The 25,632-nt window shown below is 42.7% G+C and overlaps 1 protein-coding gene and 1 long non-coding RNA gene across 14 annotated transcripts in view; both read left to right on the top strand.

Annotated features, from left to right (window-relative positions):
- The window catches only part of CREM (cAMP responsive element modulator), a 69,827-nt gene extending 53,247 nt beyond the window's left edge, over window positions 1-16,580 (top strand). For 5 of the 13 annotated variants that reach the window (XM_050939145.1, XM_050939133.1, XM_050939146.1 and 2 more), the window contains 2 exons: window positions 4,513-4,669; window positions 14,960-15,468. In XM_050939145.1, the coding sequence (XP_050795102.1) occupies window positions 4,513-4,669; window positions 14,960-15,104 (302 nt within the window). In that variant the 3' untranslated portion in view covers window positions 15,105-15,468. Of the gene's footprint in view, window positions 1-404; window positions 656-2,395; window positions 3,746-4,512; window positions 4,670-14,959 lie in introns of those variants that run through there. The other 8 variants (XM_050939141.1, XM_050939142.1, XM_050939134.1 and 5 more) reach the window with 6 other exon arrangements.
- A 2,766-nt stretch (window positions 16,581-19,346) lies between these two features.
- Window positions 19,347-25,112, top strand: LOC127044388 (uncharacterized). Its single transcript, XR_007772474.1, has 2 exons — window positions 19,347-23,790; window positions 24,655-25,112. It is a non-coding gene; the product is annotated as an uncharacterized LOC127044388 (long non-coding RNA).
- Window positions 25,113-25,632: the final 520 nt, after the last annotated feature.

Genomic DNA, 25,632 nt, shown 5'->3' with positions numbered 1-25,632 from the left:
TACCTCTTTAATTTTACAGTGCAAAGTTGCACAAATTGGTGCCAATTATTTTTATTCCCCATTAGCTAATACAGCATTTTAGTGTAAATTTACCATTTTTAATAGCACTCTTTAGTGTATCTTTGTTGTTTCATTGCAGTAGTCTCTTTACAATAATATGTGCAGCTGGTCTGTTGCTTTTTGGTTTAGTAATAAACTATCATGTCAGATTATTTTAGCCTGTCAAAACTAAAGTGGAGCTGTAAGTGAAAGATGTGCACTGTTCTAGTTATATAAATAAGCCTTTACTATTCATTGCTAAAGAAAATAGGGAGCACAAATGCATCTGAAAGAGCTGTAGTGTTCTGAGTGTCATAATGCCTGCTTGTTTTTTCCTCCTCTGTTTAAAATGGTCTGTTCCTCAGCTAATTGAGTTCAAAAGGCTGACGTCATTAGACTTCCTGGAATCGTGTTGCAGTGGGGAACTGGAAAAGTTAAACTCCAAACAAGATACACATTGACGTCAGCTCCGAGTCATGCTGTGATTTAGTCAGTTCCTTTCTGCTTCATCAAACGCTGCAGAGTTGTAATGCTAACTAGTTTGCTGCTTGTGTCTACGTTCTGCTCTTAGCTGAGTAAAGCTATTTCATATACTTTGTTTTATTACTCCAAAAGTGTAAGTATCTTCTCTTTAGGGTCTTGTGTTCACACAAACAGCTATTCAGGAGCAAACTAGAAGCTTTATGGGGGAAAAGTTAAAAAAGCTTCTAATAAGGTAGTTATTGGTATGCTTCACAAAGGGGGAGGGATATATAGCCTGTCACATTCTTTTTCCTGGGTAGCCTTTATAAGAACTTGAGTCTGGCTACTCTTTACTGCTCATCAAGAGAACATTTTTTCAACAGCCTGTTTTTAAAGGAATTTTTATTAGTATGTTGGTCTTATTAAAATTCTCCAGATAAGGTTGATTTACAAGGTAAGGATTTTTTTAGTAATTTGGTCATTTGGTAAATTATGTGCCGGAACTCAGATACAGCCCAAGGCTTTCAGTGAATGCTTTTTACCCAGTTTGCTTAACAATTTTGCTTAATTTTAAGGAGAAAGTGACTTCCTTGGGGAAATGCAGTGAGAGCATGGGTCAGCCATTAGGACTATCCTGGTTCCCAGTCTTATGTACCATTGACCTTAGTGTTTGATTTGAGTTTGGTCTGTGAAAAGAATTTACAATCTACATTGTTTCTTTATAAAGTCATATGAATATTTCTGTATTTCCTTAAGATAGGTGAATTGAGCAAATACTCTTATTGTAAATCAAATTTTCTGGGACTTTGTTCAGGAAGAAAAAGATCACTGTGGCTGTAATTCTTCCCTCTCTAATAAGATCCTGCATTCTGATTCGTATGGTAGACTAAACTCTTACACTTGCACAGAGTACCATTAAAGACAATAGGGTTTCACATGTTTGCAGGGGTCCATCTGCATTGATCAGATTGTATTATATCTTTTAGGTTGTTGAAATAGTCTCACTGACTCCTATTCAATATGATGCTTTGACTTTCTCTGTGATGGTGATATCATACCTGCCATGGAAGTCACCAATAGAATATATGGTGGAGCATCATATAGAGGCAGGAGCTGGTGAATCTCTACCTCAAGGGGACCAGAAAGACAAAAACAGATTAGTTTAAAGTAAATAATAAACTGAATTACTTCCTTTATTTTGAGGCTTTCCACTTCCACTCTTCCAATGTTTAATGGATCATTATTATTTTATTAGTTATTGCAGGTATCTGTAAGGCATCCATCACTATGGAATCTGGGCACATTTCACATAGGTTAGAATCATACCAAATATCAGCATTTCTAAAACATCTCAATCTTTCCATCAAAACTTTTGATAACGCTATCCCCACCTAAATCTTAAACCTTGCCTTGTGTCTCCTCTTAACCATTTCACTCTCACAGTGATTCCAGTCTCAATACACAATTTCCTTTCTCCCCTCATGGCTCTGTGCATTTTCCTATATCACCTTAGGAGTAGTAGGTAATGCTGCTCATACCAGCTTTCCACATGTAACCCTGTCTTCGCTCAAGTTCCTCTTAAAAACCCACTTTTTTGTGAATCTCACAAGAAGCATGTATCAGAGGGGTAGCCGTGTTAGTCTGGATCTGTAAAAGCAGCAAAGAATCCTGTGGCACCTTATAGACTAACAGACGTTTTGGAGCATGAGCTTTCGTGGGTGAATACCCACTTCTTCAGATGCATGTGGTGGAAATTTCCAGGGGCAGGTATATATATGCTAGCAAGCAAGCTAGAGATAACAAGGTCAGTTCAATCAGGGAGGATGAGCCCTGTTCTAGCAGTTGAAGTGTGAAAACCAAGAGAGGAGAAACTGGTTCTGTAGTTGGCAAGCATGTTTTCCATTTATAATTAAACACAACCACCACCACCCCCTTAAACCAAATAAAACCATCCCCTCCTCTGGATTTCCCAGTGTATCCCATCCTCTGGGTCTGCCTTTTAGACTGTGATATCTTTGGGGACAGGAACTATATTTATTATTGTGCATTGTATAGCACCAAAGGCTCTTGATGCTAAAGAAATAATAGTAATAATAAAGAATAGAAAAATAGCTGGATATACTTTACATGTACTTTTTATGTCACTTTTTGCAGCTTGTCTTTAAGGAAAATGGCAATTTCCTTTCTGGTCAATTCTAATTTTTTGAGACATTATATACAATGATTTGCAGATAGAAATAATCACAGTGCAAATATAATTTAATTCAGTGTGTTGTAAAGTGCTTTGAAGAGACTTACTGTACTGCACAATCTCATTATTCTGATACTCTGTGATGTGAACTGAAAAATGTTGAGGCTTTGTCTGAGTTTTGGTGTAATGATCCGATTGCTAGCTTTGCTGGATCAAAACAATTATTTTCCTCTAACATCATGCTTTTAGAACTCACTGGCATCTATTTGTTAGGTAGGAGAAGACATTATGCTGACTGGTCGAGGCATTATCATCATACTTTATTTGAATTACAGTAGCATCCTCTACAGGCCTCAACAGAGATAAGGGCTCAATTGTGCTAGAGCCCTGTTTATATATACATGGGGCAGTGTGTTCACTAGAGAAAAAAAGGTGTTTTTATCTTGCGTTAGCTGACATGAGTTAAAATCCTGGTGAAATAAAAGGCAGTTTTGTAGTTGACACAGGTGTTAACAGGTGATCTTAAAGACTATGGGGAAGTCTAGGGTTACCTGCAAATTCAAGTAAAAATTACAAATGTTTTCATCTTCACTAGGATTTTTGATTCATGCTCATTAACTCAAGCTAAGATGACACCTTTTTCCTAATGAAGATGCATCCAGTGAAAGGCAGTCCCTGCCCTAAAGACTTAAATAGACATAACAAATATAGTGTCGGACCACAGAAGTATTATTACTCCATTTTAGAAATGGTGAACTGAAACAAAATCCTTGTGCTTAAGTACCTCACCAAATCAGGAGCTAAGTGACTTGCCATTGGTTACACAGGGAGACCAATATTGAGCCCAGATCTCTTGAATGCCAATCTGTCCAGTGCCTTACTTACAAGGCCATCCTCTCTTGCTTGAATGTGACCTATGTCCAGTGAATTTTTGGTATGGTCTTCCTAGGAGTCTATTATTTTAAATCTATTTTTCTCCCATTTCACAATTTCTGAGTACTGCTTTAGAAGATCCACTGGTGTGAAAAGATGTGGAAGAAGGCTATAAGAAGGGTAATTATTTATTCATTTAGTTTTTTCTATATTTTCCTCCATATAACTGACTTCTCTTATCTTCCCAACCCATGTGTCTCTTCCTTCCCCCCTCAAAAAAGTGGAGTGTTGGGGAAATTTTACCTTTTGTTTTTAACCCATTTCTGAATTTCACTGACTGTTCCATTATTTGTGTACTGGAATTACTTTTTTTAAAGAAACGCAGTACCAAATTTAATGAGATGATGTGATAGCACCTGAAATTTGATCTCCTGTATTCATCTGCTGTGATGAGGGAAAGTTATGCTCTTAGGTCTGCAATGATATATAAAACATATCAAAATTTACAAGCAAGAACTTGCTCTTATTTTTAAGTATGAGACACTCAACATTTAAATGTATAATAATTTAAAATGTCAGACATGCCACATACAGTGACTTACCCAGATTTAATGACATTTTAAAGGTTGCCTTTTGTCATAAAAGTAGCAAGAGAACATCTTAGAAATGAATGAAAAATTAGAGAAACTAATAAAGCAAAGGGAGAGCATCAGAAAGGGACTGGTTCCAAGTTAAAAACATAAAACTACTTTTAAAATGTGTTGTGTAACTAACGTGTTACAAAGTAGATAGAAGAAGTCTTGGTTGTATTTGTTAGCTTTTGTGTCATCACATCACAAGCCTATGAAATGTTTGATGTAATTAACATATCAACAGACGTATGCTATTTCAGTTAGATTTTGACAGTTAAGTTTATATAAAGTAAAAAACGTTCTTCTTTAATACAGCTGCCACTGGAGACATGCCAACTTACCAGATCCGAACTCCCACCACAGCCTTGCCTCAAGGAGTGGTAATGGCAGCCTCACCAGGAACTTTGCACAGCCCTCAGCAGCTAGCAGAAGAGGCAACACGCAAAAGGGAACTGAGACTTATGAAAAATAGGTAAGTGTGTGTAACAATAATATAATTATTAGTCACTGCTGCAAAGGGCAAATGTCAGCTACGATTAATCTTCTTCAAAGGAAAGTATTATAATAAATTCTTACTCTTAAGGTCATGTGGCCCTTGATGTGATGGAGGGAGAGCAGAACATTCTTAGCCGTTAAACGACGTCATCAGCAAGTGTGTACCTACACAGCACTGATGTATAATGGCCAATAATTGCCTAAATCATAAGTAGCTTTTCTTCAACTGTGGTTTGAACACTGGCCTGCTAAATCCAGGGTTGAGAGTTCAGTCCTTTAGGGGGCCATTTAGGGATCTGGGGCAAAAAACTGTCTGGGGATTGGTCCTGCTTTGAGCAGGGGGGTTGACTAGATGACCTCCTGAGATCCCTTCCAATCCTGATATTCTATGATAGTGAAGATAAAATGAGCCACCTAACTGAGTCATGAGGAGCACCCTTTCCTGCAAAACTGTGTTACTAAATCTAAGCTTTCATTGAAAAAAATATTTGTACCCTTCATGACTGTGAAAGTCAGTTTCAAAATTAACAGATCAGAAATCAGTGCAGTGTTGTCTTCCTGAGTCTACAGAGAGCCTGAAACAAGAATTCTCAAATCAAAGGCATGAGCTGTCTGACTCATCCCCATGGACTTTTAACACTGAAATATAATTATGACAATTTAAATATCAACATTAACTTTTTTATTGCCAGTCATATTTTGTAGCAGTATCCAGCTAATGTACGTATCACTGTGGCAGAGCTCTGACCTTGTCTCCATGGGTCCCGTGCCTCCAGGTGGTTTATGCTAGCCTCAGAGGCTCACTGCGACCCTCCATGTAGCCCTTCTCTCTCTAGGGCCAGGGTTACAGTCTGCTGAGGCCTTTTCATCATAAGCCAGCAAGGAGGTTGGTGAGAGAACTCCCCCACAATCTCTTTTATCCCTACAGGCTTATTCAAGAACAGTTGCGTCTCCTGTCCTGACAGGGACCTGTCTTCCTGTTTCTGTAGTGGCGGCTTGTGGGGAACCCGGGCCCGCCTTCTGGCCCAGGGACCCTCGTAGTAGCAGCTGTTGGCAGCCAACCTTTCACCGCCAGAGCTGCTACAATTCCCTGGGCCACTTCCCCACAGCTCCCCTGCTTCTCTCTCTCAATGCCTTCTTCACCTTTACCTTAGGGGGTCTCTTCCAGTGGCCTGAGGGTTTCTTTATTACCCAGCCCTTCAGTGACACTTCCTTTTCCTTCCCCTGGCCTGATCGGAGTGAGCTCTTTTACAGTATCAGAGGGCCTTAATTAGAGTCAGGTGTTCACATTAGCTTAACGGCCTCACCTGACTCTTTGTAGGCTAATTGGAGTCATGTGTTCTCCCTAGCCTGGAGCAGCCCCTGCTCTGGTCAGTCACGGAACAGAAAACTGCTTATCCAGTGGCCTGTATATCTGCTGTCTATTACTCTGCTGTACCCAGTTGGCCTGGGTCTATCACATAGTTATGTTACCTAAACTTCTCCAGGAGCCAAAAAGCCCCAGCAATCGTCCACCCCTTTGTTGCTGTTAAATATATGATTTCAACATTATACTTAGAGTTCTGTTCTTTAGTATACATGTATAAACACATTTCCCTCTGATCTTCGTTCAGAGATGATTTTGCCTTTTTTTCTTTTAGTGCTTGTTCGCATCCATTCCAATCAGGTGTGCACACGTGCACAGTTGCCAGAAATTTTTCCTCCAGCAGCTCCTGTCAGGTCAGCTGTGGAACCCCCTGGAGTTGTGCCTTCATGGCACTTAATATATGAACCTGCTGACCCGTTCCCTCTTCAGTTCCTTCTTCCCACCTGTGATGGTCAGAACTGCGAGTGGCTTGATTGCAAGTTCTACTTGCTTCCCCTAGTTTTATAGTGTAGTTTACCTTAGTAGTTTGCAGTTGTTCTAGTTTTATTAGTTACTAGTAGTTCTGTTAGGACTGGGGAGTTTCCTCTCCACCGTAACCTTTCCCCTTGGGGACCTCGGGGCATGCCTTGATCCCAGGGATTCAAGCCCTGCGAGTCCTGCAATAAGCCAATGCCAATGGGTGACCTCCACAACGCTTCTTTAAAGTGTCTGGGGGAGGCTCACCAAGCCAATAGTTGCAGGATTTGCAAGGGTTTTGGAGTGGGATTTCAGGTTGAAACAGCTCCTCATGGAGGTAGCTCTTAAACCACAGCCCGCCTCGGCACGGCAGGACCCGACACCAAGCTCCTCAGTGCGGAGTGTGCCGGCATCAGTACCAGAATCGGCATCACAGAAGATCTCTGAGCACAGAGACTTGTGGCACTGCACCGATCCCCCGTGCCTAAGACTGTGGGAACCGCCTGGCACCGGTCCCACTCTCCAGCACTGCAGAAGAAGCACACCAAGCAGAGTAGAGATGGATCTCCTCTGAGACCCTCCCCTGTAGTCTCGGCCAATGGAGCACATCCCAGAAAGGAACACCCCACCCTGAGATCCTTGGAGTTGGCTCTGGGAAGTTCAGACATGCAAGGAGTACCGTTGAGCCTGGAACCATTGGACTCCCCAATCCACATGGTGGAGGAGGTGGGGCTGCCATCCACTCCGGACATCTTCGAGACTGCGCGGGACTTCATTGCCATGACAGCACCGCAGTTTCCGACTCTCTGCAAGAAGTCCCTGGCACCACCGAGGGTGCTACCACCTCACAGAAGCCAACAATGGTGTGCCTGCCTGCATTGCTAGGTCAGCGATCCCCAGCACTGGAAAGGAGTGCCACTCAGAGTCCCGGCGCTGGTCCCTGCATCGTCAGAGGTCCTGCTCCCAGCGCAGATCATCATTGCGCCACCAATCCCCTCAATAAAGATCGAGGTCCCGGCACCATTCACCTGGCCAGCTCCGACTGACACCACCATGGCCTTCTAGATCCCAGTCCCCATCTTCAGAATCTGACATGGGGTCTAGCTACTCACACTGGAGCCAGCACCGCCTGATGTGGGTACAATGCCATGGCCGCCCCAATTGCAAGGACCGGCACAGTGGCCTTTTTGGATCCCCGGGCATATCACCAGTCCCAGGGTACCTTGTCCAAGGGCTCCCAGTTGGTGGCATCCAAGCCCAGGCTGCTGATGGCCTCGTCCAGCCATCCCACACCCAGAGGTGTCGAAGGGATTCTGGTTACAGCACCTTCACCGACACAGACCCCTGCTCCTATGGTGGAACGGGATCATCAACCCAGAACCGCAGGTCAAGCAGCAGGTCCCCATGGACCAACAGGCCTGGGATGACCCAGTTCCCCCACCTGCACCCTCATTCTTTTCCCTGGATGAGACGATAGCGTGAACTTCGGTCTCAGGACCACCACCCATAGATAGTCTTGCCCATCAGGACCTACTCCTCAGGGTGGCGCACAACATGGGCTTGCAGGCCTAGGAGGTGGTGGAACAGGAGGACCCAATGGTGGATATTTTGGCCCCAGAAGGTCCATCCTGAGTAGCGCTTCCACTCATTAGGACCATTCAAAACAACACCAAAACTGTGTGGCAGATGCCAGCCTTCATCTCCCAAATGGCCAAGGGAGTAGAATGCAAATTCTTCGTTCCCTTCCAAGGTTACAAGTATGTATACTCCCACCTGCAGCCCTGCTCCTTGGTGATGTCTGTGGTTAATGAACGTGAAAGGCAGGGGCAGCAGGGACCCACGCCTAAGTCTTAAGGACTGTAAAAAAAAAAACAAAAAAAAAAAACTTGACTTTTTTGGTAGAAAGGTCTACTCCACGGGCAGCCTACAGCTCAGGATTGTTAATCAACTGTCAGTCCTGAGCAGATATAATTTTAACTCATGGAACTCCATGCTCAAATTTAAGGAGCTAATACCATTGGAGCCCAGAGATGAGTTTAGGGCCATTGTGCAGGAAGGCAAGACAGTGGCACAGAGCTCTTTACAGGCCTCACTGGACGCTACTGACTTGGTGGTGCATACCTTGTCCTCTGGCATAGACATGAGGAGGACCTCATGGCTTCAAGTTTCAGGCCTACCCCACTTAGGTCCAACAGATTCTGCAAGACCTGCCCTTTGATGGTACAGGATTATTCACAAAGCAAACAGACGCCAATCTACACAACCTAAAGGATTTGAGGGTGATGATAAAATTGCTGGGGATGCATACCCCCGCTACTCAGCGAAAACACTTTAAACCTCAACTCCCTCAACGTCCTTACCAACCTCGCCCTAGGCAAGACTTTTCTAGAAGGCAAGGTAGGAATGGCAGGCATAAGCCACCCCAGCCCTCATTATCACAGGGCCAAGCGTCCAACTTCTCGGCCTCCAAGCAGGCCTTTTGAAAGTGTGCCTGGTGACGATGTGTCAGACCATATATCAGATCCTCAACCCTGCTTTCGGAATCGTCTACCCACTTCTACCATGCATGGTCCCAAATAACACTGAACCACTGGGTTCTCCACACAGTAGAAGTGGGATATTCTCTCCAATTCTGTTCCTCCCCTCCCTCCCACCCCACTTCCCTGTCCTTCAGGGACCCTTCTCATGAGCAGCGCCTTATCCAGGAGGTGCAATTGCTCCTTGCCATAGGAGCAGTGAAGGAGGTTCCTTGGGAGCTAAGGGGCAAGGGGTTCTACTTGCACTATTTCCTAATCCCTAGTGCAAAGGGGGTCTCAGACTGGTGCACTGCCCTCAACATGAAAGATGCGTACTTTCACATAGCTATTGGGCCCACTCACAGACGATTTCTGTGGTTTGTAGCCAGCCACAAACACTATCAGTTCATGGTCCTCCCCTTCGGTCTGTCAACAGCCCCTCAAGTGTTCACCAAGTGTATGTCATTTGTAGCAGCCTTCCTCTGCAGGAGGCAGGTTCAGGTTTATCCCTACTTTGATGACTGGCTACTCAGGGAGCAGGTGGAGTCTCAAGTCCGACTAGTCAGAGCAACTTTTGAGAGGCTGGGTGTCCTGTTCACCGTGAACAAATCAACCTTGTCACCGACTCAAAGACTAGAATTCATTGGTGCAGTGTTGGACTTGGTACAGGCAAGGGCGCTTCTGCCAGAGACCTGATTTCAGACCATGACAGACATTATCCAAAGCCTCAGGTGTTACCTGACCACTACCGCGAGGGGATGCCTGAGTCTCCTCAGCCACATAGCAGCCTACATTTATGTGGTTTGGCATGCTAGACTGAGGCTCAGACCACTTCAAACTTAGCTCATGTCTCTATACTGCCCGGGGCGCGACAGCCTGGAATCTGTGGTCACGGTACCAGACCAGGTACTCGAGTCCCTCCAATGTTGGCTCGACCCTCGCACAGTCTGCAAAGGAGTCCCCTTCAACAGCCCCCAGCCCTCCTTGGCCCTAGTAACAGATGCGTCACATCTGGGTTGAGGGGTGCATCTGGGAGAGCTCCAGACACAAGGATTATGACTGCAGGATGAGCTCTCCCTGCATATCAATATCAGAGAGCTCAGAGCGGTACGGCTAGCATGCCAAACCTTCCTATCCTGGCTCAAGACCAGTGTGTGTGCGGGTAATGACGGACAACATCATGGCCATATTTTACATCAACAAGCAAGGTGGAGCCCGCTCTTACCCCCATGGTGGGAGGCCCTTCAACTCTTGGTGGGAGTTTTTCATAGCCCACTTCATTCACCTGAAGGTGTTCTATATCCCTGGTGTGCTGAACAAACTAGTGGACCACCTCAGCAGATCGTTTCACAATCATGAGTGGGCCATCCATCCAAATGTCATATATTCCATCTTCCAAAAGTGGGGGTTTCCCCAGGTTGATCTGTTTGCCACTGGGAACAACAGGAGGTGCCCAATGTTCTTCTCGTTTCAGAAACACAGCCTGGGTTTGATCTCAAATGTGTTCCTGCTCCCCTGGGGAGATCGTTTCATATATGCCTTTCTACCATTCCCATATGTGCACAGAATACTGCTGAAAATCCACAGGCAGAGCTGCAGTATTCTGCTGGCTCCGGTGTGGCCCTGCCAGCATTGGTACACCACGCTTCTGGAGCGGTCAGTGGATACTCCCATCGTGTTACCACTCTACTCTGATCTGATCATGCAGGGCCATGGTCACCTTCACCACCTGGACCTCCGGTCCCTCCATCTCATTGCTTGGAAGCTTCATGGCTAAATCCAGTGGAGCTCCTGTGCTCAGAATCAGTAAAAAAGGTCCTGCTCAGCTGCAGAAAACCATCCACCAGGGCCACTTATCTAGTCAAGTGGAAAAGGTTCACTTGCTGGTGTGCCCAACATCACACTCCTACACTTCAGGCATCTATACTACCTGGACTACCTTCTGCATCTCAACCAACAAGGCCTGGCAGCATCATCCATCAAGGTACAGCTTGCTGCTCTCTCAGCCTTCCATCTGGGCATGTCTGAATGCTCCATATTAGCTATGGTAAGATGTTTTCTTAAGGGCCTGGAATGGCTATATCCTTGGGTTAGACAGCATCTTCCAGCATAGGACCTTAACGTGATCCTCTCCAGATTAATGGGACCCCCATTTGAACCATTGGCGACTTGCTTCCTTCTCTGCCTGTCATGGAAGGTAGCCTTCCTGGTCACTATCAAGTCAGCCAGGAGGGTGTCGGAGTTAAAGACCCTTGCCTCCAACCCGCCCTACATGGTCTTCCACAAGGACAACGTACAACGCAGACCTCACCCGGCCTTTCTCCCTAAGGTAGTGTCACAATTCCATACTAGCCAAGACATTTTTCTACCTGTCTTCTTTTCCAAACCACACAACAGTACCCAAGAGCAAAGGCTGCACTCATTGGATATTTGTCAGGCATTAGCATTGTACATTGAGTGCATAAAGTCACTCAGGAGGTCTAACCAGCTGTTCGTGGCAGTGGCAGACCTCGTAAAAGGACTTCTGGTCTCTTCTCACAGATTATCTTTGTGGATCACAGCCTGTATCCGCACATGTATGAGTTGGTCAAGGTTCCAGACCCGCCTCTTAAGGCTCATTCCTCAAGGGCATAGGCCTTGTCAGCTGTGTTTCTGGCCTAGGAAAATCTGCAGGGCAACTATTTGGTCCGCAGTGTATACGTTCACCTCTTACTATGCCATTACACAGCACACTAGAGATGATACAGCTTTCATAGGATATGAATATATGGAGAGATGCCTATCTCATAGAACTGGAAGGGACCCCGAAAGGTTATCTAGTCCAGCCCCCTGTCTTCACTAGCAGGACCAAGTACTGATTTTGCCCCAGATCCCTAAGTGGCCCCTTCAAGGATTGAACTTACAACCCTGGGTTTAGCAGGCCAATGCTCAAACCGCTGAGCTATCCCTTTTGGCAGAGCAGCACTCCAATTAGCGATTCCTTGACTCCGACCCCACCTCCAGGGTAGAGCTTGGGAGTCACCTGATTGGAATCGATGTGAACAAGCACTCGAAGAAGAAAAAATGGTTACTCACCTTGTAACTGTGGTTCTTTGAGATGTGATGTTCACATCCATTCCAATATCCACTACTCTGTCAGAGTAGCAGCAAGAAGGAACTGAGGAGGGGCCGGGTCGGCAAGGTCATATATTGAGCGCCATGAAGGCACCACTCCAAGGGGCTCCACAGCTGACCCAACAGGAACTGCTGGGGGAAAAATTTCTGGCAACTGTGCACAGGGCGTGTGCACACTTGATTGGAATGGACGTGAACAACACATCTAGAAGAACAACAGTTACAAGAAGGCGAGTAACTGTTGTTGTTTTTTATATAGTGTAGTCATAATATGTAATGTGTATCACCTGGACTCTTCAGAGCCTGGGAAGAATGGCTGCATCTCAGTCCTTTCAAACACTTCAGAACCCTGTCAGCAGACAGAACAGGAGTACTTGTGACACCTTAGAGACTAACAAATTTATTTCAGTATAAACTTTCGTGGGCTACAGCTCACTTCTTCAGATGCATAGAATGGAACACACAGACAGGAGATATTTATACATACAGAGAACATGAAAAGGTGGAAGTATGCATACCAACTGGAAGAGTCCAATCAAGTCTCTAAGGTGCCACAAGTACTCCTGTTCTTTTTGTGGATACAGACTAACATGGCTGCTACTTTGAAACCTGTCAGCAGACAGGCAGTCTGGAAATCTCCATGGCTAGAAGCATTCAGCCCTTGGAATAGATTTCCTAAGTTGCTAGCGAAAAAGAAATCTATAGCCTGTGTCCAGAGTGGTACAGGTATTGGGACCCAGCCCTATAGCAGATACATCTCTCAGTTCTGTTCTTCTCCAGTGCACTTTCATTGGCTCAGCTCTCAGAGAATGGTGACCCATCAGGCCCCGCAGATTGCCCACAATGAAAATTTCCTATACAACTTCAGAAAAAGCTAGTAAGCATGTCTAAGTAACTGCCACACCTTATTTCTGGGTTCTTCTGACTAAGTTGTCCTGCACTGCACTCTGTATATATGGGGAGACAGTATTCTAACTAAAATCCATGTTTCCGCTCCACTGCTTCTCTCTCCTTCTTTGGGACAAACAAGGTCAGATGCAGTGTAAATAGGGTTGCCTGTTTAGGTTGGATGTATTCCTGGAGGTTTCCTTACATGACATAATCTTTAGTTAAAGATTAATCTTTAATTCCTAGATGCTCCAGGACAATCTTGGAGGGTTGGCAATCATAAGTATGAAGCATGTGGGTTACAGTTGCTGTCCACTTGCTCCTTTGGAAGGAAGCATAAAATTATTGCTGTCTGAAACTCAGATATCTGCATTATTTTCAAAACCTTTATGCCAAATATACATCAAAAATATAAATCCTGCAGTATGAAAAATATTTTTGTGATTAAAATCAGTTATTTTCTCTGTAATATAAATTACATTATCTCTTTTGTAGTTTGTATTTTTTTAAATATGAACTACATTTAAATTTGGTGGGTATGTAATAACGTATCTATCCAGTGTGTACTGTAAAAGAAACTTTTATTGTACTCTGAAATGATTGTTGCAGACTGTTATATAATATGCTGGTAGGAAGATGTGTTTGAAAAATAAATAAAATTGCCATAGGATAACTTTGATTTCAGTAGCTTTATGTGTGACAGTTGGTGCACTGGGTCGGTTTTGGATATGTTTTTTTTAATTTCTTGGGATGTACTTTGGTGTGCAGAATTAGCTAAACTACCTTGCTTTCTTCATGCATTACATTGACTTTTATAATGGTGTTGTTTTCTCATCTACGCATGTGCATACCTGCTGCTAACCTCAGTGGAACTTAGTTGCATGCACTTAGCAGGAAGAAATAGACTCCCATGTAGATCTCTAAATTACTGAATCGCTGCATCCTTTCTCATTGCATTCATGATACTGTGTTGCTCTCTTGCCTGTGTTCATTTTAAATCACTCATAAGGATTGTTGTTTTCATACTGCTTCCTTTTCTTTTTAATTCTTTTCTCTTCAATTTCTGAACTAGTTTCACACTCCCTTCTTCAGAGCATACAGGAAAGCATTTTTCTTAATATATGATGACAATTTATAATATCATCCCTGTAAATATTAAGGGGTGGGATTCTCAGAAGTGCTTAAATACCTAACGAAGTTGGGTGGTAACTCACTTAAATGCTTTTGAAAATCCTTCCCAAACTGCTTAATTTTTATGTAACAGAATTCTGAATAGATTTTTGAAATGAGTGGTCGTCTTTGCATACAAAGAAGAATCAGGATTGTATGAGTACAAGTGAATGTTTTTTTTTAAAGAAAACAATTATACTCATATGGAACTATAACTAACCCTAACCCATAGTTTTGCAAAAATAAGGTACTTAGCATTTAATACTTAGCATTTAATCTGGTGCTGCTACATTAAATGTTTTGAAAGGTAATTCTGTAACATTTTTGGAGTTAAACTTTTCAGTTGCAGAATATGATGCCCTAAATGCCTTCATAAGCACATCAAAATGGTATGTGCTGTGAACAAAAAAATTCTATTTTCAGAAATGAAGGCAGTAGTTTAATCATAACAGTGCAGTTGAAGGCAGTTCATTAATATCTGACTATTGTCCCCACTGTGTGTGTCTCGGTTCGTGTCAGTTCAAGTTCTTTCATCATACTGTAGAAGCTGAGCAAACTATATTAATTAACAAGCTGTTCCTGTTGTCTTAAGTTGCTGTTTAATCGTGCAGTTGTCTACAATTATTGCTTAGCTTTCTTCTTGTCTGACGCATGATTGATTTATTGTGGAATTGTAGGGATTTCGGGTCATTTCACTTATCCAGTCTTTGCCATGTTGTGGCTGTTCCTGTAGTTATTTGCCTTGTGTTGGTTCTAGGGAAGCTGCTCGAGAATGTCGCAGAAAGAAGAAGGAGTATGTCAAATGTCTTGAAAATCGTGTGGCTGTTCTTGAAAACCAAAACAAGACACTGATTGAGGAACTCAAGGCCCTCAAAGATCTTTATTGCCATAAAGCAGAATAACTGTCTTTGACATGGACCTTGTTTACTATGAACTTTTATCAAGATATGAGATGAAGCAATTCTACAGATTGCCATGTGAATTTGAGGAAGGGACACTTGTGACCCTTGTGAACCCAGTTTTGCTTAGTGTTTTCAGACTGATTTGGGAAATTGTTCCAAAATTTGGAATGCTGTCATGGTCTCCATACTATACTGAGCTTTCTTCAATCTGCATTTTCTAATAGCTGCAAATGGCATTTTTGTTGGCACTCTTTACTTCTGCTTTTTGCAGGGAAGCTGCTAAAGAATGTCGACGTCGGAAGAAAGAATACATAAAATGTCTGGAGAGTCGTGTTGCAGTGCTAGAAGTTCAGAACAAGAAACTTATAGATGAGCTTGAAACCCTAAAAGACATTTGTTCTTCCAAAACAGATTAGTAGAAATATTTATTATGCTATGAACTGATTACAACATGTCCAATTGCTTTTGAAGACAATACCTAGCCAATAAGAATTACGACTTTTTCTTGGTGTCATTTATCTTATACTGCAACCCCTAACATTCCTGAAATACTTTTTTGCATTTTGTAGATTCTTAGATGTAACTTGATTTTTTTTCCAGAGGAGACGAATGTTAAAGTGTGTGTAACATGGTTAAAAGTGCAACATTTATAAGAGCTGTTCCATTGCCATATATTTGCATTTACTACTTTTTATGTATTATTGATAGTGTCCTACACACAGAAATATTGTACAGGTGTTTTAAAGTGAATTATTAAAGATAATGCATCCAGTAATACAGCAAAATTAAACTGCCCAAAGTATCTCAGGAAAGAGTTTATATAAAGTATGTTATGATTACACAGATGTATTGGAATACTAGACTATATATTAATTTATGGCCAATTTTTCTTAGTTGCTTTGCCAAGAAAATATTGTATTGCTGTCACTGAGTGCCATGGTTGAAGACAGTTTTTAATAGAACCATGTTGTTTACCCTTTGTAGCATTTGTTGTTCATTTAAACATCTGGCACATTTAAACTGTTTTTAAACTGATGGTGCAATATGAAAAATACCTTGGAGAAGGTTTTAGTATAAACTTTATACAACTTAAGCAAGCTCCTCATTATTATAATATAACTATTTAAACACCTGAATGAAGTTACAAATATCTGTTAGATCGCTCCTTGTTACTTCTGCTTCAAGCATTATACAAAATATCTGATGTATTAGTGGATTATGTATCAGAATTGATTTTGCATCCTGAATCCTAACTGATCAATGTTCTGAACAGGACCAAACTGTTCATTATAATGGGTGCTGAGATGTGGAATCCTTTTTGGTTTTTCTTTGAGATAGCAAAAGGGACTGAAGATTTTTTTATTTTTTTTTAGTCAGGGAGGCTCTCCAGCCAATACTAGCTCTCTGCCGACTTGTAGTGTTCCATAATGGCCTTTAAGTGCTGAATGTTTTTAAAAATAAATCCATTCCAAATTGGTTGAAATTTCTGGTAAACTCAACTTTCCATTGTGCCCTGGTGGAAAGTAATGTTTAAATTATTACATGTTTATATGACTATTTTATAAAATAGATAATGTTGTGGGAGTGATCTAATTGTTCAGTGTTAGGTCCAAGTTGTGAGTAAAAATCTTTGGACATATCATTGTAGCTGGTCACCCACATTGCCTTACTTATAAGAAGTCAGGGAAGGAAAAACTGTATTCCTATTTAATTTGTTTTACTGAAAATAGAGGATGAAATCTTGCCCCTCCGCCATTCAAGTAAATGACAAAACTCCCACTGACTTTGGGGGGCTCAGGATTTCATCCAAGGACTGAAAGTAGGGAGAACATAAGAATGGCCATACTGGGTCAGACCAAAGGCCCATCTAGCCCAGTGTCCTGTCTTCTGACTGTAGTCAATGCCAGGTGCTCCAGAGGGAATGAACGGAACAGGTAATGATCAAGTGATCCATTCCCTGGTGCCTATTTCCAGCTTCTGGCAAACAGAGGCTAAGGACACTGCCCATCCTGCCCATCCTGGCTAATAACCACTGATGGATCTATCTTCCATGAATTTACCTACTTCATTTTTGAACCCTTTTATAGTCTTGGCCTTCACAACATCCTCTAGCAAAGAGTTCCTATCCTTCCCTATGTCATTGGTACCTACATGACCACCGACTCCTCCCCAGCACTACATATAAGTCTATCTAGATGTCTTGAGAGATCCACAACCTTTGCACCAGGTAGCCAAGTCACCATGCAGTTCTCCCGGTCATCACAAACCCAGCTATCTATGTTTCTAATGATCGAATCCCCCATAACTATTATCTGTCTCTTCCTAATAACTGGAGTTTCCTCCCCTGGAGAGGTATCCTCAGTATGAGAGGATACTACGACATCCTCTGGAAGGAGGGTCCCAACTATGGGATAGTTTCCCTCTGCTCCAAAACCTTGGATTAAGTATTTATGTAACCTGATCAGCTAGACTTGAGAGAATGGAATATCCAGGCAGATACAGCAGAGGCCTTAATTCTCAGGGTCTTGATTTCTTTGGATTTAGAAGCCAGTGTTGAGTAACTACAAGATTGTGTTTTTGGGTGAAGAAATTTCCATTCCACTGTATCTTCCCAGTGCATACTACTATAATGGAAAACCTAAATAATGAATGGGATCAGCAAAACATACTTCAAAGTCCTTGAAATGCAAAGAACTAGTTTCTTCTCAGTAGGAGGACTGACGTATGTCCTTCCCAGTGGACTTGGCTCTCAGAAGAGCCATACTCAGCAACATGCTTCACTCTTAATGTGTTCAGTCCTCCCTGCTGACTTGGGGAAAGCCTTTGAGCTGGTAACAGACTATGTAGGGAATGATGAAAGTGGTAGGATTCCTGAAGGATAACTTTAAGTTCACTTTCCTTTTCTATGACAATATATTTTATAATGCTTGCATAACAACTACGGTTAAGATAGTTGCCATAAAATTACAAAGGTTGTGCACAAAGCATAAAGTGATCAACTGCTGGGTCTGGAAGAGCTCCCGCCGTGCACTGTAAAGTATTGCAAAATTAAGTGCGTTGTGTGGTTATGCCTGTCTTTGAAGCATCTAGTGTTGGCTACTGTTGGAAACTGGAACAAATGGATTCCATGTGTGTTCCAAGACTGTACAGCTTGTACTATGGGCCCTCCTTTGTTCAAGATTCTAGAAGACACATTTATTATATGTCTGTAATTAAAAATTCATTCTTCCACAGGGAACTTTTTTTTTAAACAATGGAAGATAACCCAAAAGGATTTCCTGATAGGTGGTTATCCTTCTGAACGGCTCTCATTTAGAAATTATTTATTTACTTATCTGCAGCAATGACAGGTATCATATTTTTATACCTTCAGAAACATCCACCTGGCAAAAAGACTGATTCTTCTAACTGAAAGAGATTAGAAAAATGGAGAAACTTCCTGTAACCTATTGATGTTAAACTTTCAATAATTTGGATTAGTATAACACAGAATTAATGTTAGGAGAGAATTACAAAAATATGAATCCTGTATTTTTTAAAGACAGAATGAGCCAGTTTCAGATTAACACCTCTTACTGGGACAATTAACATGCAAATATATGGTTACTAAGAGAGAACAAAGATTCTGTGACTGTTGGAGAAAAGAAATGCTTATTTGGAAATAAGATGTAAGGATGAGACTGAAGATAACTATATGTATATGCTCCTACAGAAGGAATCTGGGTTGTCAAGGTGATAAAGAAAAAACAGGAACCACAAATTGACGATTCAAAACAGCAAATCCAATCCTGAATGGATTCAGGACACATACAATTAACATTTCATAAGAGACTGTCATATATTCTCCAAGATTACATTTGTGTAAATATATTTGTGAAGGAGGTTACAGAGGGATTGATCAAGGTACAACTGTGGCATCCCAGAAGGACAAAACAAGAAGGAAGGAATGATATGAGACACATAAGATATAAGGCAGATTCTCTAATATGCCTCCTGGCCAAAGAGTTAGAGTAAGAGGGACAAGAGGGACACTCCTGAGGAAAGGAAAAGATTTGTTATTCTCAGTAATGACATGGAATGGACCTATTTGGAATAGTTTTTGCAGAGGGTCAGACTATTAATTCATGTTATGAATACTGTTTTGTTTTAATCTGACTCTCTTTCTATTCTTAATACATTTTATATTACTGCAGGCCCTATAATTTTAGATTACTCTCTGGGAATTTCATGCGGCCTGTTTTGGTGACATGAAAAAAAAAGTCTTCAAGTAGGTGTCAGTGTGGATCCCACTGCAGGTGTGCATGTGTCTGGAAATTTTTGAGTAGGCCATGCATGTGCACTGTGCTCCTGTGTGAGTGCATAAAGGGAAGAACGACCATGACCCTCCCTCTGTTCCCTCTTACCCTCACCTCCCTCAACAGCAAGACAGAACCTGGACAATTTCAGACCTGCTAGTTCATAGCTTTAACTAAATCTTACACAGAACTTCTGAAGTTCTTGAAAACACCTTTTGATTACCTTCATCTTTGATAGCTATGATCATATTGACCCATCTTGACTGAGTACCAACAGTTAGACTTCCCTATACAGGCTTTCCTAGACTGACACACTCGCGATATAGATCCTCACCCTGTACAGTGTAAGCTTATGTAATTCACCTCCTCCTTCAACATGGAGAGGAATATGCGACAACTTTCTGACCTGAGTTACGATTCCTACACACTGGTTTTAAACAAAGTAAAAACAAATGTACTAACTATAAAAGATAAATTTTAAGTGATTATAAGGGATAGCAAACAGATCAAAGCAGATTACCAAGCAAATAAAAAAAACTGCAAACTCAGTTTAATATACTACATAGATCAGATATGAATAGCAAATTCTCACCCTAAGTGATGATACAAAGGAGGCTGCAGATTCTTAAGGGGCAAGCTGAATTTGCGTACAGCTTGGAATTTTCAGGTATTTCATTCACAGGCTAAAAATCCCTTTAGCCTGGGTCCAGCACTTCCCCCAGTTCTGACTGTGTTCCTCAGGTGTTTCCAGGAGCCTTCTTGGGTGGGGAGTCAGTGAAGAACCCAGATGATGTCATTCCCCTGTCTTATATAGCTTTTGCATATGACGAGATCTCTTTGTTTCAAAACTTGGTTCCCATGCCAGTCAATGAAAAAATATTGACTTCCAAAGATGGAGTCCAGCACCTGGTGACCTGGTCAAATGTCCCTATAGTGTCACAGCAGCCTCGAAGGCTGTTAGTAGCATTCTCAGGAAGACTTCCCAGATGAGAGAGAAGCTTCTTCTAAGTCCTATTGTTTTCTCTAATGGCCTTTAACTTGAATGGGACTTTCCCAGCTAGCCATCTAGACTGAGAGCCTTTTGTGTAGTGGGTTTTCTTCAGGTGTAAACACATTTGAAATATAGATACATACTCAATATTCGTAACTTGAGATACAAAAATGATACATGCATACAAATAGGATAATCATATTCAGCAAATCATAACCTTTCTAATGATGTCTCACATGCCTTATCTTGCACAAAATACATCATAACTATGCCATAATCATAATATCTCTGTGAAGAGTATCAGGCACAGTGTCACAGGAGGTACCGACCACAGCTGAGGACCTGTCCTTTTTGAGGGCATGGAGCTCTTTAGAGAGCAGGTAGATAGTGCTCTGCATTCATTGGAAGACTCAAAGGTCACTTTACGATCCCCCAGGATTTGCATCCCAACACTGTACTACAAGCTGTAGCACCCATAGGCCCAGTTGAGGCCACAGACACCAGCTGATCAACACAAGTATCCTGAATGCCAGGCCTAGAAAAGACTAAGGTACATTAGAGGACACTGACCTTTTTCCTCCTTGGCAACACACCTACCCCTGGCACACAACAGCAAATTTGACAGCACAGTTGGAAGCGACATCAGATCCAATCAAATGAGCTTTACCTTTGGAATGTGCCTCACTCAATTCTTCTGGGAATGATCTGCCCTTACATCAAACAGATGGGTGTTAGGGATCATCACCCATGGCTAACCCACCCATCCAATTTTCACTCTTTACCTTTCACCTATTCTCCTTGCCCATCCTTCTTCAGAGACCCTTTTCATGAGAGCCTATTGCAATCAGAAGTGGCCTCCTTGCTTCATCTGGGAGCTATGGAGGAGGTAACAGAAAAGTTCAGGAGGAGAGGCATCTAGTCCCAGTGTTCCCTGATTTTGAAGAAAGGGTGTCTTTGTCCTATCCTAGACCTGAGAAGACTCAACAAATATGCTGTCTCTTGTTCAGGATGGTAATACTTGCCTCCATCATCCTCTCTCTCTCTCTCCAAGTTCAAGATTGGTTCATGGCTCTCAACTTGCAGGAGATGTTTCCATATCCAAATCCACCTAGCCCACAGGAAGTACCTAAGATTGACAGTGGGGTCAAACCATTACCAATACAGAGTTCTGTCCTTTGGATTCTCCAGTGCACCAAGAGTATTCACAAAATGCTTGGCACTAATGGCAGTGTACTTAAGGAGACAGAGCATCTGTATCTACTTGTACCTGAATGATTGGCTGAGCAGAGACAGGTCCCAGCAGGAGAGTGGGATCCTTGGATTACATATTTTTCCTGTTGTCCCAATTAGGACTCCTTATGACTTACAGAAATTGCCATTGCCCCATCACAGATGATAGAGTTCATAGGAGCTATGACTAACTCCATGTCAGCCAAAGTCTACCTGTCAGAAGGCAGATTCTGGTTTCTCCCATTACTAGTCAATGACCTGAAGTCAAATTCAGTGATGGTGTATATGTGTCTGGGGCTGTTGGTCACATGTTGCCATGCACATATATGATGCCGCTTGCCAGACTTCATCATCGCCCATTACTCCTCTGGCTGAGGTCCATGCACACCCTGTCGAGACACCACATAGACAAAAAGGTCATAGTCTCATCCCAAGTCTTATCAGAGCTAACTTGGTGGGTAGACCCATTGAATATACCAAAAGGGGTCTCTGTTTCCTCCCCAAGTACGACACCTATCACAGATGTTTCAGGGATGCATTTGGGGTGCCTACCTGAACCTCCTGCAGATGCATAAGGAACATGACCTCAGAATGACCTACGATTATACATGAAATCCTGACAGACAACACAGTAATGCACTATATAAACAAACAGGAAGGCACCCGATCATCCCCTATTTGCCAGGAAGCCATCAGACTATGGATGTGGTTCCATCAACACAGATCAGCCCTGCTGGCTCTACACTTTCCAGGGGTCAACAACAACCTGGAAGACTTTGTAAGCAGGCATGCAGTGACCAATCACAAGCAGTCACTGAAGGAGTCTATCAAAGACATGATATTCCATCACCAATTCCCCTGATCCCCAGGATGCTATCCAACACCAGGACAAGGCTACGGGCATCTAATAGCCCTTTACTGGCCAACCCAGTTTTGGATGTAAGACCCGGCCTGCCAGATACAATATCCCAGAACCACAATCAGATCTTGCACCTGTACCCATAGTCGTTATGACTGATGGCTTAGATATTGGCTGCTTGAGCAGTAGAGACAGAGACTGCTCCATACAGGTTCAAAAGATTCTCATGCAAAGCAGAAAATCCTCCAACAGGAAGATTTACTTCTCAAAGTGGAAAAGATCTTTCATATGAGCAGCCCCAAATGGTTTGGATCCAGTTAGGGAACTGATTCCAAAAATCCTGGTGTACACTGCTCCTGAAATAGGTGAGACCAGCATTCAGTTATCTCAAAGTCCACTTGTCATTAATAATTGTTTGGCTCATTCAAATTATGCTCCTAACTCCCATCATCCTGAGGAGAAGCTGCTTGCCAGACATCCACATGTACAGATGCTCAAAGAAAGAACTTACAATAACTGTTTTTTAGATGCAGTAGTCAGAGTGGATCCCACAACACTCCATCCATCCTTGTTTTTTGGAGTCCTCAGCTATCAGAGGCTTCAAACTGCAGAGGAAAAGAGGGAGGCTCCCAGCAACCCCCAAGCTTTATGCCCTCGCAAAGGAGCGTGAGGAGGCAAAGAGCATGTGCACAGCCCCACTGGACACCACTATGCAAGAATGTCCAGTTTCACACTGATGAGGCTCGTGTGCATCTTCAGTGGTATCCACACTGAGTACAACATCTCCAGGAACCACAGTTGCTGTAAGGTAAGTAACGTTCTTTCAACCTCTAAGAAAAAGGAGGGAATGAAGTATGTCTGAAGAATTCCCTGCTTGGGATTCTCAGGTCAAAGGGCATGGCTGAAGGCATGGCACTCCTTTCCCATGAGGAGTGTTGCAGTCAAGGCTAGCAGCCTCCAGAGGCATGGGAAATGCCAGGTGACCACACATGTAGATAAGAAATAAATATAAAGGTGTAAGGGGACACTTTTAACTTAAGTCTCCAAAGTGAGACATTGAACTTGATTTTTTCCTTGGGGCTATGCAGTAGCTTGAAAAGAATTCTCACTGTCTGTGAGACATACTGTTAAAACATTTTTCTTATTCAGGTCTTGATCTTGCACAGGACAAGTATTGAGTGTAGCACAATGTGTAAAATGATGAGGATGACAAGGAATAGAGGGGATTGCAAGAATACACTAAAGAGCATTATTGTACAGCTACAAAGTTATTCTTCTCTTGTAACAGGAATACAGCCAAAGAGGATTCAGGTAAGACCATTTTTCACCTACGTCTGTTTCATTTTTTTACTTTACTCTAACGGAGAGAGCATACAAGGGGCTTGAAGCTTACTTCTGTTCATCACACAAGCTTAATGCTTAACCTCATTTCTGCCAATGCATAGCTTCTACTCACTCTTGCTGTGGGAATGCAGCAGCATTGTACTTCCTGATGTGCAGAGTGCAAAGATCTGCAGAATGAAGTCCTGCTTCTTGGACTATAGAAGCATCTTCTGCAATAAGTAAGGCTTGGATTTTCAGAAGTGCATTAGGGAGTTATGAGTGCAAGATCCATTGACTTGAAAAAAACCACCTTAGTTTTCCTCTGCTCTGAAAATTAAGTATCAGACACCTTTGGAGTTGGGCTCACTGATGATGATATGTTGTGAGATCCAATCCAACTGTCTGTTTGTTCATATCTTCTCAATGAAAGGACTGTAAATATCATTTCCCTTCCCCAGTTTCCCAAAATGGCCTCTTTTCTGCATATTCCCCTACAAATTACAAGCACAGTTGCCAACTTTTATGGGGTAAATAAGCACTCCGACTTTCACAATAAGCCGAAAATCAAGCTAATTCAAAACAAGGCCAAAACAAGCCAATCCCTAAGAACCGCAACACTCTGTGTGACTGGACCCCCCCCAGCGTGCAGTCTGGGACTATTGGGGGCCCGCTGTGCACCCCGGACATTCTCACTGCCTTGCCCCTGCTTGCCCCCCCTTGCCCTTGCTTACCAGGAGCAGATCAAAAAAAGAAGCAACAAGCTACAAGCCCAACAAGCCCAAAACTAGCCAACAAGCAACTCACAAGCCAATTAAGCCAAAAACAAGCCCAATTTCTGTGTTTTTTTCACAGGATTGGCATATCTGATTTGCCTTGTGCTCATCAGAGAAGAGGAACATTCATCCCACTCTGAGCACCTTGAAAGAGAGAAATCAGGTCTTCTGTTTGCCATCTCTTGGTTACTTTTTCTACCTTTCCCATCATATGCTGGGCAGCCAGAAAGATCAACCAAGTTCAAGCTTAATTAATCCTGATCATCCCTTATGAGTTTATTCTGTTCTATATAGGTTCTTCTAATGTGCTCATCACTTGTAATAACTTAATGAAGACACTCGTGGCTTGTAAATTGCTGTATGTGTTTGTCTGCCACAAATAATGCCAGTCTCTTGGGACTTCCTTCACTTGGCCCCCTAGACCTACCCGTCTGAGGCTCACAGACCTTAGTAGCCGTAGCTCCTAGATCATAGTTACTCTCAAAAGCTGGATGATTTCCTAATGAAATTCATTAAAACTTTCACTAATTGATCTTACTAATGTATCTAGAGGACTTGGTATTCTTGGTCCAAGAAGGAGAAAGACAGTCCCCCGCAATTATCCATAAAAGATAATCTGGGCTTCCTACAGATGGTTTTTATAAGGAGCTGAACCCAAACGTTAGGAAAATATAAGTTGCAGCCCTGGATCCATATCCCAGGGCATACATCCTGCCCCCCTCAGTTCCTCTCTCAATCTATATTGATGGACTGTCCAGCGGTTAGGGCACTAGCCTAGGGACTGGATTCAGATCACTGCTCTGCCACCAACTTCCTGTGTGACCTCGAGCAAGTTCCTTTTCCTGTCTGTGCCTCAGTTCCCCATATGTAAAATAGGGATGTAAGAGTCCGGTGCTGGGGCTCGTCCTTCTCAGGCACAGCGGGGAGCCAGGGTGCCTCCCTACCAGCAGCAATCCATCCAGGGCCTAGACCCCTCAGCAGGGGCTGAGCAAACACAGTATATAAGCCCAGGCCCTTGGGCAGGGCAGGGCAGTAAGCAGTTCAGGCTCAGGCCTTT

This window comes from Gopherus flavomarginatus, chromosome 2 (genome assembly GCF_025201925.1).
Source record: "Gopherus flavomarginatus isolate rGopFla2 chromosome 2, rGopFla2.mat.asm, whole genome shotgun sequence".
NCBI lineage: Eukaryota > Metazoa > Chordata > Testudines > Testudinidae > Gopherus > Gopherus flavomarginatus.
This window is presented reverse-complemented; position numbering and strand designations above follow the sequence as displayed.